The sequence below is a fragment of the Lethenteron reissneri genome, chromosome 54, assembly GCF_015708825.2.
Source record: "Lethenteron reissneri isolate LAM-NWPU_2019-01 chromosome 54, ASM1570882v1, whole genome shotgun sequence".
NCBI classification, from domain to species: domain Eukaryota; kingdom Metazoa; phylum Chordata; class Hyperoartia; order Petromyzontiformes; family Petromyzontidae; genus Lethenteron; species Lethenteron reissneri.
Genome location: NC_083832.1, coordinates 5218377 through 5234089, shown reverse-complemented (window position 1 = coordinate 5234089; position 15713 = coordinate 5218377). Strand labels below are relative to the sequence as shown.

Here is a 15713-nt window from a genome sequence, read left to right as displayed (position 1 = left end):
GTTAATCCACTGCTGCATGAAGGCCACCTTTAACCTGCACACGCAAACTCATTTCCTCGCTCGGGTGTCCGGTAGGTTTCTATTCCATCCCTCGGCTTCCACTCTGTTGTTCGTCTTGACCATCTGTGATCATCGTCCGTTCGAGCAAACGCGTCCTGCCCAAGCCCGACATACGGGCGCCACGGTGGCGAGATGTTAACTACCTCGCCTGGTATACAGGGGATTGTGGGTTCGATCACGACCCTGACGCCTGCTGCTGTATATTGGAGTTTGCGTCTCTCTCTCTCTCTCATCATCATCACGGTGGCTAGGAGATGTTAACTACCTCGCCTGGTATACAGGGGATTGTGGGTTCGATCACGACCCTGACGCCTGCTGCTGTATATTTGGAGTTTGCGTGTCTCTCTCTCTCATCATCACGTTGGCTAGGAGATATTAGCTACCTCGCTTGGCATGCAGGAGGTCGTGGGTTCGATCACGACCCTGACGCCTGCTGCTGTATATTTGGAGTTTGCGTGTCTCTCTCTCTCATCATCATCACGGTGGCTAGGAGATGTTAACTACCTCGCTTGGCATGCAGGGGATCGTGGGTTCGATCACGACCCTGACGCCTGCTGCTGTATATTTGGAGTTTGCGTGCCTCTCTCTCTCATCATCATCACGGTGGCTAGGAGATGTTAACTACCTCGCTTGGCATGCAGGAGGTCGTGGGTTCGATCACGACCCTGACGCCTGCTGCTGTATATTTGGAGTTTGCGTGTCTCTCCGTCTCATCATCATCACGGTGGCTAGGAGATGTTAACTACCTCTCCTGGTATGCAGGAGGTCGTGGGTTCCATCCCGACCCTGACGTCTGCTGCTGTATATTGGAGTTTGCGTGTCTCTCTCTCTCATCATCATCACGGTGGCTAGGAGATGTTAACTACCTCGCCTGGTACACAGGAAGTCGTAGGTTCCATCTCGTCCCTGACGCCTGCTGCTGCTGTATTTGGAGTTTGCATGATTCTCTCTCCGTGGTCGCGTGGGTATTTCTCCGGTTCCTCCGGTTTTACCCTGCACATTTAGAATTAGCATTCGTTTAAGAGTATTCGGCTGCTGTAAATGTCCACGTGATGATGATGATGATAAGGGGCCGTCCATAAATGACGTCACCCGATTTTGGACAATTTTTGACTCCCCCCCCCCCCCCCCCTCGTCACACGGCGTCACAAAAAGTCAGACCCCCCCCCCCTCAAATATGACGTCACAAAGCTCTGCCCCCCCTCAAAAACATATTTCCATTTTGAAAATAAAACATGCTTCACATCGCTTTAAACTATTGTCATTGTAGTGCGTATTTAATGTGGCGCTGCACTCTGATGTTGTAGGAGAAAACATGTATTAAGAAGTCTATTTAATTAAGTAGAACGTGTTGTCAATATTTATTTAAAGTTGCGCATTTTGATGTGACGTCGCATTTCTCAAACCCCCCCCCCCCCTCGTCACACATCGTCACAAATGTCTGACCCCCCCCCCCCCTAGGTGCGTGACGTCATTTATGGACGGCCCCTAAGCCGTTTTGTTGATCAGCTATCATTTGTGATGGCCAGGGTCGCTTCTGAAAAATAAACCCGTAAAAACTAAGTTTTTAACTATAATCCTTTATATGCGTGGCATCGGTTTTATTTTATTATTCATTTCTGTTTTTCTTGAGTAAGAGTCTCATTTTTATCACATTGGTATTTTAAATTAAGTATACATTTTTTTCCCTAAAAAGTGGAAAATTTTGGAAAAATGTTTTCACGCAAATAAATTGTCACTCACAACGAGTCTGTGTGCAAAATGTCAGCTCGATTGGATCACGGGAAGTGGGTTAAAAAACGACCGAAAGATTTGCACGGTCGTAAGCAAGCAAGCAAGTGAACTTAATATAAAGGATTTAATAATAAGTATAACCCGTAAAAACAAAGTTTTTCACTATAAATCCTTTATATGCGTGGCAGCGAACTTAATATAAAGGATTTAAAAATATATTCGCCTGTGGAAGACGCAGGGATCGATCCCGCGACCTTTGGCATGGGAAGCGAGGGCGCTACCAACTGCGCTACTCCACACGGCCTATGGAGGGGTTACGCTCTGGGCTCTTACACTCTGACGTTCAGCCAAAGCCATGAATGCGTTCTATTTGAATATATGTAAAATAATGTTTTTTTGCCTAAAAAGTGTAAAATTTTGGGAATTTTTTTGACGAACAATAATTGTCTGGCACAACGAGTCTGTGTGGAAAATGTCAGCTCGATTGGATCACGGGAAGTGGGTTAAAAAACGACAGAAATATTTTCACAGTCGTAAGCGCGCAAGCAAGCAAGCAAGTGAACTTAATATAAAGGATTTAAAAAAAGAGCTACACAGCTGAGTGAGACCTGACACCTGGAGAAATAAAAGTAGTTTACGTTAAAATAGTTTTAGATAAAAAAAATGTTTTAACAAAATTAAGAAGTAATAATGAAAATAATGAAAACTTTAAGAAATAAATTAGAAAAATCTATCAATTTATAATAAATATTATTTACTCTTTGGTTCTTTCGGTAAAGTCACGTAGAAAGAAAATAAGTTAAATATAGAGTACAACGTTTCGATGAAACGTTTCGATTAATCATCGTACTCTATTATTTAATTAAATTATTTCTACGTGACTTTACCGAAAGAACCAAATAGTATCTTCTTGGTTCTTTCGGTAAAGTCACGTAGAAGGGAAATAATAAAATAATAAAAATAAACGCAGCCGTTGTGGCCGAAACGTCGTGAGAATTATTTTATTATGTTTTATTTTTCTTATTTTCTAATTTCCCTTCTACGTGACTTTACCGAAAGAACCAAGAAGATGAATCCCTGCAGTCACGAAAGCTTTAAATCAAAATTTACCGAAGAGTAATTCCTGCAGTCACGAAAACTTCAAATCAAATATTATTGAACAAAATAAAAAAAACACAATTTATAACAAAATATTCCAACGCTTATAATTTACAAAAAAAAAATTATCCGACGAAAAAACCTCTCTCTCTGTCTCTCTCTGCTTTGCAACGCGGTGGGACCGCACCTCGCCTCGAGTGCACGCGCACGCGGCTCCCCCGCGCTCCTCGCGGGCACGCGCCGGCTCGCGGGGCACAGCGACGCGTCTCTTGGCGCAGCGCCACGCAACTCGGAGTTGTTCATCGCCGCTGTGCAGACAGCGCGCCGCCACCGCTACCGCTACCGCCACTACAGCCACAGCCACCACCGCTACCGCCACAACCACCACCACAGCCACCACCGCCACCGCTACCACCACCACAGCCACCACCACAGCCACCGCCATAGCCACCACCACCACAGCCACCACCACAGCCACAACCACAACCACAGCCACCACAGCCACAGCCACCACCACCACAGCCACCACCACCACAGCCACCACCACCACAGCCACAGCCACCACCACCACAGCCACCACCACCACAGCCACCACAACCACCACCACAACCACCACAACCACCACAACCACCGCCGCTGGCACTGTGCGCCGTGACCCCCCACCGCGCCTTCTGCCTCCCCCCACGTGGGCAGAGTTCCGCTTCGCAGCGACAACAACACGGACACGAAGACGTCTCTCCCGGTGCCAGGGGACCCGCTCGGGTTGACGTCTTCGCCAAACGATTTCATTGCACTCCGATTTCCTACTTCACTTCTAATGTTTATGTCACCAGGTCGAGGCCTCCGCTGAGCTACAGAGCTCTTCTTGAGAAGCGAACCCGGTCATCACAAATGATGAGCTTTAACGAAGTGGCTCATCATCATCATCATCACGTGGGAATGTATAGCAGCCGAATTACTCTAAATTGCGTGTTGATACTAAATGTGGAGGGGGAAACAACGGAGGATTCTGAGAAATATCCACGCGACCACCGGGGAGGGAGAGAGGCACGCAAACTCCAAAATATACAGCAGCAGGCGTCAGGGTCGGGATCGAACCCACGAACCTCCTACATACCAGCCGAAGGATTCAACATCTCATAGCCACCGTGATGATGATGATGATGAGATAGAGACACGCAAACTCCAAATATACAGCAGTAAGTGTCAGGGTCGGGATCGAACCCACGAACCTCCTACATACCAGCCGAAGGATTCAACATCTCATAGCCACCGTGATGATGATGATGATGAGATAGAGACACACAAACTCCAAATATACAGCAGCAGGCGTCAGGGTCGGGATCGAACCCACGACCTCCTCCATACCAGGTGAAGGCTTTAACATCTCCTAGCCACCGTGATGATGATGAGATAGAGAGACACAAACTCCAAATATACAGCAGCAGCAGGCATCAGGGTCGGGATCGAACCCACGACTTCCTGCATACCAGGCGAGGTAGTTAACATCTCCTAACCACTGTGCCAACCCTCTTATTTTGTCCGACAGCGAATATGGGGACGCGTGGCTTTGTTAAATCCGTTCGAGTGAGCATCAGTGACCAATCTCTCCTGATGATTCCTAATATGGACAAAACCACCGTCAGCTCTGCGGCCGGTGAGTCGGTCACATCTGCTGAAATGTATTTTGATGGTGGCTTACGACAAGAGCGTCGCCATGCAGCGCTTCGGGAACTGGTGGGTGGTTTCTGCACAATGCACAAAGATCGAATGCTCTTTGTGCACGCTTCTGTGTTGTGAAGGGGTTCTTTTAGTCAGGTAATGTCTCACATTAACTCTAGATTTGAAGCGTTCTTGATACAGCAAATCTGGCTGTGACGGTCCCACCTGATGACGGAGACTTGTGTTGCCTCCGAAACGTCGTAAATTTTATTAGTTTATTTTTTATTAATTTTAATTTAATTTTTTACCTACGTGACTTTACCAAAACAACTAAGAGTTTGAATTCTCACATTAACATCGTGCTAATCCCTCACATGAACATAGCCACTTCCGTGCCCCTGTCAAGGAAGCCGCTCTCTTCCTATCTTACAGTAACATGCTCATTCATCACTTTAACATTACTAGCCCCGGCCAATTCTTTATGACCCTTGGGCTACACCCATTTCAAACTTTTTAAAACAGTCTGCAGCAGACCACGCTTTCCCACCTGATGATGGACGCTTGTGTTGCGCCCGAAACGTCGTGATTTATTTTATTTTCTACCTACGTGACTTTACCGAAAGAACCAAAGTGTATAGATCTCTGCATTCACGAAAGCTTCAAATCAAGATTAACGTCATCTATTAGAGATTTGATCAAAAATATAAATATTTCTGAATTGGCCGTTGTAACATTCTCGTAAGATCGTATTGACCGCTCAGCGATTGGATAGAGGGCGCACACATATACACGTACTGCCCTTTCTGCCAATCCACTGCTGGATGGGATGCCTCCCAATGCCGTGAGGATGAAGCAGGGATGATTATTGACCAAATGTTGGGAAGTGACGGTTGGTGGAGGCGGGGCGCATAGATGTTTGGATTAGAGCACAGTACAACAATGTACTTTGCTGCTCCACTCACTCACTGCTGCATGTATGTTTAACTTCTTTCGCACCGTACGTAGCCAACCGTGCTAATTGGAGGCGCGGGGGAAGGACAACACACGACACGCAAAAAACAGTTCCAAAGAAATGAGTTTACAATTGCGATTTAAAAGTGCATAGCCCCAGCAGCGTCCTAATGTCGGAAGGAAGTGAGTTCCAGACGTCTAAGCACTACCCTGCTTAGCGCCTGAGATCTAAGCAAGAGGTGGGGGAGGGGGTGGGGAGAGTGCAAGACATTTGGAAAGGTAGATATGTCAAAGAATGAGGCGATGGCATAGGAGGATGGATACTACCAGAATCCAGATGAAAATCTTCACTCGCATCGGACGCATCTGCAATGAAATGCGGGTGGACAATTAGCGTTCTTCATCGTGGTGGACAATCACCGTTCTTCATCAGGGTGGACAGGCTCACGAGACGGCAACTGTCGTCAGCCCGCGTCAGGATCCGTTGTCACGTGATGTTTGGTTGTGATTCCCTGCTCGATCGAGCGTCTAGGCGGTGCTTCGATCCTGCTCTGAGCCAGTGGTGGAAATTCCACGTTCGTATGGCAGGATTGAGGGTTAGTTTCTGCACCGGACAACCGCCGCTGTTGACCTCCGCCTCCCCGCAGATTGGTAGGTATTTTGTCAACCCCCGGAGAGATGATGGGCTGAGTCACGCCTGTCCCCCGCACCCCCCCCCCCCTCCGTTCTCCCCAACCAGGGATTGAACTCGTGACCTTCTGATTGCGAGCCGCTCGCTCTACGGCTGAGAAGCAGCGAAGCTAAACGTGTGGTTATTTGAATGAAAGCGCTCTCTGTTTGCGCTCTTCACGTTGACCCGATATGAGTCGAGTCACTTCCCGTTGTCCAAAACAAAATTGGCTCCCCTTAGCAGCCCCAACACTGGCTTCATGAACAACAACAACAACCACAACAACAGACTCAACGCGATCGTCAATAACACTTTTGGCGTCATCTGGTCCAACCCATGTGAGACTAGGCTCTAAGGAAAGCTGTCTCGGGTGTGGACCAATCAACTTCAAGGACAGTGCATACAGAGTTATGTTTTTTGTTTACATTATGACTGCAGGTATTGTGGTCTATGCAAACATGATTCCTTGTAAAAATGGTGTCAGTTTTGTTGCCAGATAGAAGGGTAAAAAAACAATTATCAACACTGTGGTCGTAAAAAAATATATATTTATAAAACAAGCGACATTAACTCCCGATGGCACGTGGTGTTTGGCGAGGAGCTCATCCAGCAGTGGATCCACGTACCGAGCGTGCCGTCGTACTCCGCAGAGTCTGGGATGAAGCTCTCAGTTTCCTCGAGGGACTTTGGCTGGAGGCTCCCTGAGGAATGAGCCGAGAGACACGAGAGAGGGGGAATGGAGAGTGAGAGAGCCTTTTATTGCCGCCAGCAGCAACAGCACTGGAGGCGATTCCGATATGAAATACACAAAGTCACCAGCAAACAAATAACAAACATAATCAAATACAACATAATTAAATAATTCTCACGACGTTTCGGCCACAACGCAAGCAGCCGTCCTCAGGTGAAGACCTGGTCTTCACGCAAGCAGCCGTCCTCAGGTCTTCACCTGAGGACGGCTGCTTGCGTTGTGACTTTACCGAAAGAACCAAGAAGATGAAACCCTGCAGTCACGAAAGCTTTAAATCGAAAAATAACCAACACTTTAAATCCACTCGCTGTGGCCCTAAATGCGCCGCGCACATCGGTGGCAGAAGACGGGGAACTCTGCATGCAGATCTGAGCTACCCGTCGGAGGCCGTAAGACTGCGAGAAGGGCTGCGTGCAGATGCAGCGCTTGTCGTGAAATATATTTAAAAAATATTGCAAATATTACGTATAAAACAGGGGGTATATAGACATGGAGTAGGGAGAGAGGGGGTAGAGAAAGAGGGGGGGGGGGGGGTAGAGAGAGGGGTAGAGACAGAGGGAAGGGGTAAAGAGAGCAGAGCGGGGGGGTTACATGAAGCAAAGCATTGAAAAAATTACTAAATGATGAACGAAGCAAAGTGCCGACTACACCGAGCATCTTCTTGTTTTCTCTGATCGTAAAAGAGAGAGAGAGAGAGAGAGCGAGGGAGGGTCGCCGTGAGAATGTAAACGCAGCATCCCAACACCCGATATCGTCGTCAGCTGCTCCCCGAAATTTCGTGGCTTCAACTTTTTTTCCCACCAGGTGAGGCCTCACTGAGCTGTGTAGCAGCTCTTTTTGTCAGAAGCGACCTGGCGATCACAAATGACAGCCCAACGAAGTGGCTCATCATCATCATCACGTGCAGATTTATAGCAGCCGAATAACTCTAAACGCGTGACGTTGATTCTAAATGTGGAGAGAGAAACCGGAAGACCCGGAGAAGAATCCACGCGACCACGGGGAGAGAGACACGCAAACTCCAAATATACAGCAGCAGGCGTCAGGGTCGGGATCGAACCCACGACCTCCTGTATACCAGGAGAGGTAGTTAACATCTCCTAGCCACCGTGATGATGAGAGAGAGAAGCACACAAACTCCATATATACAGCAGCAGGCGTCAGGGTTGGGATCGAACCCATGACCTCCTGTACACCAGGCGAGGTAGTTAACATCTCCTAGCCACCGCAAACCGCTTTGTCCACATCCGAGCGAGCAGTTGAGCAACAAGGACGCGGCCCTGTCTGGCCGTGGCGAAGGCGCTCGCTTGCAAATGAATCTCCTGCACGTGGACGTCTCTGCAACCAGTTGCACAGCCAGTTTCCAGTTGCGAAACTGCCACTGTTGCTGGTGCTGCTGATCAGAATCTTTCGAATCTTTAGAAAATGTGTTTTGTATGTAGCCTGAAGGAATCCGATGCCCCACCAAGCTCCATTTAACCCGTGTCCAGTGCATCGCAGATGTCCAGATGATGGGTACGGACACGATACAATGTGGATTTATATTCAGCATCGAAATGCAACGACATCTCACCACACTGAGAGAGAGAGAGGGAGAGGCGGGGAGTAGAGAGGAAGGTCTTGAAGCTAAACAGGGGCAAGGAGTGAGATGAGAGGGGAGAGGTAGGAGAGTGCATGGAGGGGAGGAGAGTGAGATGAGAGGGGAGAGGTAGGAGAGTGCGTGGAGGGGAGTAGAGGGAGATGAGAGGGGAGAGGTAGCAGAGTGCGTGGAGGTGTGTAGAGTGAGATGAGAGGGGAGAGGCAGGAGAGTGCATGGAGGAGAGTGTAGTGAGATGAGAGGGGAGAGGTAGGAGAGTGTGTGGAGGGGAGTAGAGTGAGATGAGAGGGGAGATGCAGGAGAGTGCGTGGAGGAGAGTGTAGTGAGATGAGAGGGGAGAGGTAGGAGAGTGTGTGGAGGGGAGTAGAGTGAGATGAGAGGGGAGAGGCAGGAGAGAGCGTGAAGGGGAGTGTAGTGAGATGAGAGGGGAGAGGCAGGAGAGTGCGTGGAGGGGAGTAGAGTGAGATGAGAGGGGAGAGGTAGGAGAGTGCGTGGAGGGGAGTGGAGTGAGATGAGAGGGGAGAGGCAGGAGAGTGCGTGGAGGGGAGTGGAGTGAGATGAGAGGGGAGAGGCAGGAGAGTGCGTGGAGGGGAGTGTAGTGAGATGAGAGGGGAGAGGCAGGAGAGTGCGTGGAGGGGAGTAGAGTGAGATGAGAGGGGAGAGGCAGTAGAGTGCGTGGAGGGGAGTGTAGTGAGATGAGAGGGGAGAGGTAGGAGAGTGCGTGGAGGGGAGTAGAGTGAGATGAGAGGGGAGAGGTAGGAGAGTGCGTGGAGGAGAGTGTAGTGAGATGAGAGGGGAGAGGCAGCAGAGTGCGTGGAGGGGAGTAGAGTGAGATGAGAGGGAAGAGGTAGGAAAGTGCGTGGAGGGGAATGGAGTGAGATGAGAGGGGAGAGCGAGGAGAGTGCGTGGATGATCTTGGTGACGCTGCGATCTTGGGAGTGACCGGGGTTTGGATTAGGAGCGAGTGGAGGGATCGAGGCGAGATGCATTCCTCTTACCGCTCAGCAGAGGCTGGGGCCCACCGCTCACCACTCGTGCCACCGAATTGAGAAGAAGGATGAGTGAGAGCTTCATCGTGATTTTCTCCAGAGCTTCTACGAGACAAAGACAAAGATTCCCCAGGTAAGCCTTGACCAGACTATATTCAGGTGGAACCGTCACAGCACGACTGCTGTGACGGTTCCACCTGAAGACGGAAGCTTGTGTTGCCTCCGAAACGTCGTGATTTTTATTTTACTTTCATTAATTTTAATTTTTAACCTACGTGATTTTACCGAAAAAACCTAAGAATATGAATCCTTGCAGTCACGAAAGCTTCAAATCTATAACTTGACCAGACTGTTGGGAAAAGTGCTGTTAGTGAGTAGCACCTATGAAAGCCGGCACGGCACACGAGTGGGTGGGTGACCGGCAACACGCCCGACCGCCTTTGTCTCCCCAGTGGCGATGTTTTTTACGCACCGCACCAGGTACTCATTTGATACTCAGCCGACCTCGGGGAGGCCTAGGACCCGTTCAGATCATCGTCACTGGGTGTTCGCCATTAGCGGGAATCGAACTCGGGTAGCCGGCTTCGTAGTTACAGCGTACTCTCGCACGCACACACAGACACAGCGGCAAGGAGCGGCGATCCACACTCCACTTTGCCCTGAATTCAGACTCCACTTCGCATTTTTCGAATTTCCCAAACACGTGCGCTCGGTGAAAGTAGTCTTTCCTTTTGGCAGCGCCTGGCATTTGGTGATTTTTAAAAAAGAAAACGCCAAAACCCGTGACGGAGTGGCCAGAACGACTGGACCGGACTGGACTTTGAAATCTCTACAAAAAGCCTTTTTGCAATGGAAGGGTACTCTCGCACGCACACACAGCGGCAAGGAGCGGCGATCCACACTCCACTTTGCCCTCAATTCAGACTCCACTTCGCATTTTTCGAATTTCCCAAACACGTGCTCTCGGTGAAAGTAGTCTTTCCTTTTGGCAGCGCCTGGCATTTGGTGAATAAAAAAAAAAGAAAACGCCAAAACGCGTGGCGGAGTGGCCAGAACGACTGGACCGGGACTGGACGTAGCGCCCGCTCCATCAGCCACACGAATTTTTGAAATCTCCACGAAAAGTTTTTTTGCACGGAAGGGCGAAGAGATGCACGTCTGGAATTACAATTACAAATCGAAAGTAAAATGAATCAACAAGCATAACCGCTAACTTTTATTGCGTACGTTTTATATATAAACACATATGTACACATGGCTATCTACATATAGCCAGGTGTACAGGTGTGTATATATATCGGCAGGTGAGAGAGTTAATGAAGCCAGAAGTCACACAGGTCGCACCTCCAATAGGTGCGATTTCACACCTCCAATTATCGCGGTTGGCTACATACGCCGTGAAAGAAGCCCGAGACACACACACGTACACAAACATCTACACATACATCCACGCACACATATACACACACACATATACACACACACATACACACACATCGACACACACACACATCTACACACACATACATCTACACACACATCTACACACACACACACACATCGACACACAGATCTACACACACACACATCTACACACACACACATCGACACACACACACACACACATCTACACACACACATACATCTACACACACGCATACACACACACACATACACACACATACACACACACATCGACACACACATCTACACACACACATACACACACATCTACACACATACACACACACATACACACACATCTACACACACACATAGACACACATCTACACACACACATACACACATAGACACACATCTACACACATACACATACACACATCTACACACACACATACACACACACATACACACACACATACACACACATCTACACACACACATACACACACACATCTACACACACACATCTACACACATACACATCTACACACAACAACAACAACCGCCATTCGCCACTAAGTGGCGGTGACGTCACCACGACGCTTGTGCCAGGCCAAGTGCACCTTGAGGCCACGTGAAGTGTCGAACGCCCGCTGGCAGGAGATCACGGGGCAGACCCAGGTACCACGGGTCGACTGACCGAGATGACTGAGATGACTGGCTGATGCGCCACCTGTGCCCCCTACCGTACCAACTTGCTGTGCTTTAGCCACACGGCTCTCCGCTCGTTGTTGTGAGCGTCGCTCCTCCGCCCTCTGTTGTTGTTGGAGGGCGACTGCCTCCAACTGCCCAGTAGCGTCCTTCACGAGCCTCCTCCACTGAGGCCGATCTTGACACCGCTGGTACCAGTCATCGGCAAGTCCACTCAGCTCCACGTCCTCCTGTACCACATCACTCCATCTCTTCTCTAGCCCGTGCCTGGCCCGTTTAGCCCCCTCGATCCGGCCGAACAAAAGCTGTTTAGTCATGCGGTAGCTGGGCATGCGGGCTACATGACCCAGCCAACGCAGCCTTGCCTGCCGGAGGAGCTCACCGATGGGACTTTGCCCAGATCTTTCAAGGATTTGTGAGCTCCTCACACAATCCAGCCTGGTTAAACCCAGGATGGATCGTAGGCAGGCCAGCCTAAATGTTTCTAACCGACGAAGATGCTCGATTAGGAGGGTTCACGTTTCGCGAGCGTAGAGAAGGGAGGGAATGACCGTGGCCGAGAAGACCTGAAGCTTCGTGCGGAGCGACAGACCAGGTAGCTTCCACACAGCGTTACGCAACCGATGAAAATATATTGCCGCTCGACTGATTCGGAGTGAGACCTCTGCTGTTAAACTGGAGCCGGTCATAAGCACACTGCCCAGGTATGGGAAACTCTCCACTCTCTCCACTACTGCCCCATCACCGATTGGGAGTTGTGGGGGTGGAGTGTCCGATGGTACAAAATACCCAGGCAGGTGCTTAGTTTTGGTGGGGCTGATGGTAAGGCCCCACCTCTTAGTGGCACGCTCCAGTCTCAGCAGCAGCGTCTCCAACTCCTCCTCTGAATGAGCAGCTATTACCAAATCATCGGCATGCATAACGTGGTTGACCAATACATACACACACACACATACACACACACACATACACACATAAACACATACATACACACATCTACGTGTATGTCCACCCAACAGCAGCATGACGTATGAATGAGTAAACCACAGTTTGCGATCCAGAATGAACGCCTCATTCGAGACCCAAACATCATCACAACCCGCTCCCTTTGACGTTCACCAAACCTCTTCGAATGCACCGGTGGTGGAACAGTCACGAGCTTCGGAACATCAGAATCACAGAATATGTAATTGGACTGGAAGAATCCGATGAGCTATGAAGCTCTTCGTTAACAGATGCCCAGAAGAGGCACGGGGTCAGATCGTTCCGACAACACGATCGGAGTGCACAGCAAGAGGCCGAAGCTCACATCTCCTTCATGAATGGAATATGAAAGACGCGAGTCACAGGCGTGAGATCGTGGCCATGCAACCCAAAGCTATGGACCATAGAGGAAACACATAGAGATACACAGGGATACATAGAAACCCGTAGAGATACACAGAGACCCATAGAAACCCAGAGAGACACATAGAGATACACAGAGACACATAAAAACTCAGAGAGACACAGAGACACATAGAGATACATAGAGACACATAGAGATACACAGAGATACTTAGAAACCCACAGAGACACATCGAGATACATAGAAATACATAGAGACACACAGAGACACATATAAATACATAGAGACACATAGAGATGCATAGAGACTTAGAGAGATGCATAGAGATACATAGAGCCACACTGAGACCCATCGAAACCCACAGAGACACAGAGGCACATAGAGATACATAGAGACACATAGAAACCCACAGAGACACATAGAGACCCACAGAAACCCACAGAGATACGTAGAGACACACAGAGATCCACAGAGATACATAGAGATACTCAGAGATACATTAAAGACACGAGCCACAGCGATGAGATTGTAGCCATGCAACCCACAACTATTGACCCCACAGTGAACTCACAGTGCGGTCTGCGCGCTCCTTTAACGGAGGAGGAGGAAGAACAGCGACATGACACGAACTCTCTCTCTCTCTCTCTGCTGAAGCTCCTGCACCGTATAGCTGCTACCACCATGATCATCATCATCCTGGGCGAGTGTGAACTCGTCTACGATCGCACCGAGCGGTCGAGTCAAAGTGTATCTCCTACCTTTTCCAAGGCGACGTGGCACAGAGGTGGAAGCTAAATGCCCAGGCGCCTTCCGTCAGCCGTGGCTTGAGCGAGCAATTGCAGGGCTGCGCCTTAACCTTGTGGGTTGGGCGGGGGGGTTGTCAAACACCCCTTGACATCACCGGGGACGAGAACGCCGATGGTCCGATGGGGCTCGTCTCTTGCGGCTCGTTCCAGCGCGCTGTTAAAACCCGACCCCGGTTCACGTGAAACGAAACTTCTCTCCCGTGCACCGATAGCACCCCGATGTCAACACCAGCAGCAGTGGCAGCAGCAGTTAATAGCAATAGGAACATCAGTAGGAGCAGCAGCAGCAGCGACTGTAACAGCAGGTAATAGGAGCAGCAGTCGTAGCAGATATATAGCAGCAGCAATTGTAGCGGCAGTACAAACAGCAGCAGTAGTAGCTATAAAGCAGCAGTAGTAGCAGTAGCAGCAGTAGTAGCGGCAGTCAAAACAGCAGCAGTAGTAGCTAGAGCAGCAGCAGTTGTAGCAGCAATACAAACAGCAGCAGTAGTAACTATAGAGCAGCAGTAGCAGCAGTACAAACAGCAGCAGTAGTAGCTATAGAGCAGCAGTAGCAGCATCAGCAATAGCTAGAGCATCAGTCGCGGCAGTACAAACAGCAGCAGTAGTAGCTAGAGCAGCAGCAGCAGTAGCAGCAGCAGTAGTAGCGGCAGTACAAACAGCAGCAGTAGTAGCTCGAGCAGCAGTAGCAGCAGTTGTAGCGGCAGTAAAAACAGCAGCAGTAGCAAGAGCTGCTGTAACAACAGCCTCAGCGGCAGCAGTAATAGCAGGAGCAGCAGTCGCAGGAGCGAAAGTGACAGCAGCAATAGCCACAGCAGCGGTAGCAGCAGTTTCTACAACAGCAGCGAAAGCTGCAGCAGTTAGCGACAGCTGCACGTGCAACAGCAGCAGCAGTAGGAGCTAGAGCAGCAGTAGCAGCAGTTGTAGCAACAGTAAAAACAGCAGCAGTAGTAGCTATAGAGCAGCAGCAGTAGCAGCAGTTGTCGCGGCAGTAAAAACAACAGCAGTAGTAGATATAGAGCAGCAGCAGTAGCAGTAGTAGCAGTTGCAGCGGCAGTCAAAACAGCAGCAGTAGTAGCTAGAGCAGCAGTAGCAGCAGTTGTAGCGGCAGTACAAACAGCAGCAGTAGCAGCAGTTGTAGCAGCAGTACAAAACAGCAGCAGTAGCAGCAGTTTCTACAACAGCAGCGTAATCTGCAGCAGTTAGCGACAACTGCACGTGCAACAACAGCATCCGTAGTAGCTAGAGCAGCAGTAGCAGCAGTTGTTGCGGCAGTACAAACAGCAGCAGTAAGTAGCAGTTGTAGCGGCAGTACAAAACAGCAGCAGGAGCAGCAGTTTCTACAACAGCAGCGTAATCTGCAGCAGTTATCGACAACTGCACGTGCAACAACAGCATCCGTAGTAGCTAGAGCAGCAGTAGCAGCGGTTGTTGTGGCAGTACAAAACAGCAGCAGAAGTAGCAGCAGTTGTAGCGGCAGTACAAAACAGCAGCGGTAGCAGCAGTTTCTACAACAGCAGCGTAATCTGCAGCAGTTATCGACAGCTGCACGTGCAACAACAGCAGTAGCAGCTGCAGTATGAATGCATCTCGCTGTCGGGGCACCGTAGTGGAGGCAGCAGCCCCCGCTGCTGGAGTTGTGTTGTTGTTGGCAGCAGTTGCGGCGATTTTTGCTTTCGCGAAATAACTTCGGAGGCGCCACGCGGAGTCGAGGACTCGGAAGGTCCCCAACGCAGCGAGTGGCGTGCGGGGAGCGGTGGCGCAGCGGTTAGCGCACCCGCGCTTAGACCCCCCCCCTCCTCCCTCCCCCGCCAACCAACTCACCCCACCCCCTCGCCCCATCGGGGGCGATCCGAGTTCGATTACAGCTCATGGACATTTCAAACAGCAGCAGCTGCAGCAGCTGCAGCAGCAGCAGCCGCGGTGGATATA

The 15713-nt window shown here is 49.8% G+C and overlaps 1 protein-coding gene across 1 annotated transcript in view; it reads right to left on the bottom strand.

Moving 5' to 3' along the window:
* The window catches only part of LOC133356574 (uncharacterized), a 28524-nt gene extending 13014 nt beyond the window's left edge, over positions 1 to 15510 (bottom strand). Inside the window, exons 1-5 of the mRNA XM_061574162.1 lie at positions 15387 to 15510; positions 13734 to 13935; positions 9522 to 9617; positions 6802 to 6876; positions 5833 to 5871 (exon numbers count right to left, since the gene is read on the bottom strand). Coding sequence (XP_061430146.1) covers positions 5833 to 5871; positions 6802 to 6876; positions 9522 to 9597 — 190 coding nt within the window. The 5' untranslated portion in view covers positions 9598 to 9617; positions 13734 to 13935; positions 15387 to 15510. The remainder of the gene's footprint in view (positions 1 to 5832; positions 5872 to 6801; positions 6877 to 9521; positions 9618 to 13733; positions 13936 to 15386) is intronic.
* Between the last annotated feature and the right edge of the window lie 203 nt (positions 15511 to 15713).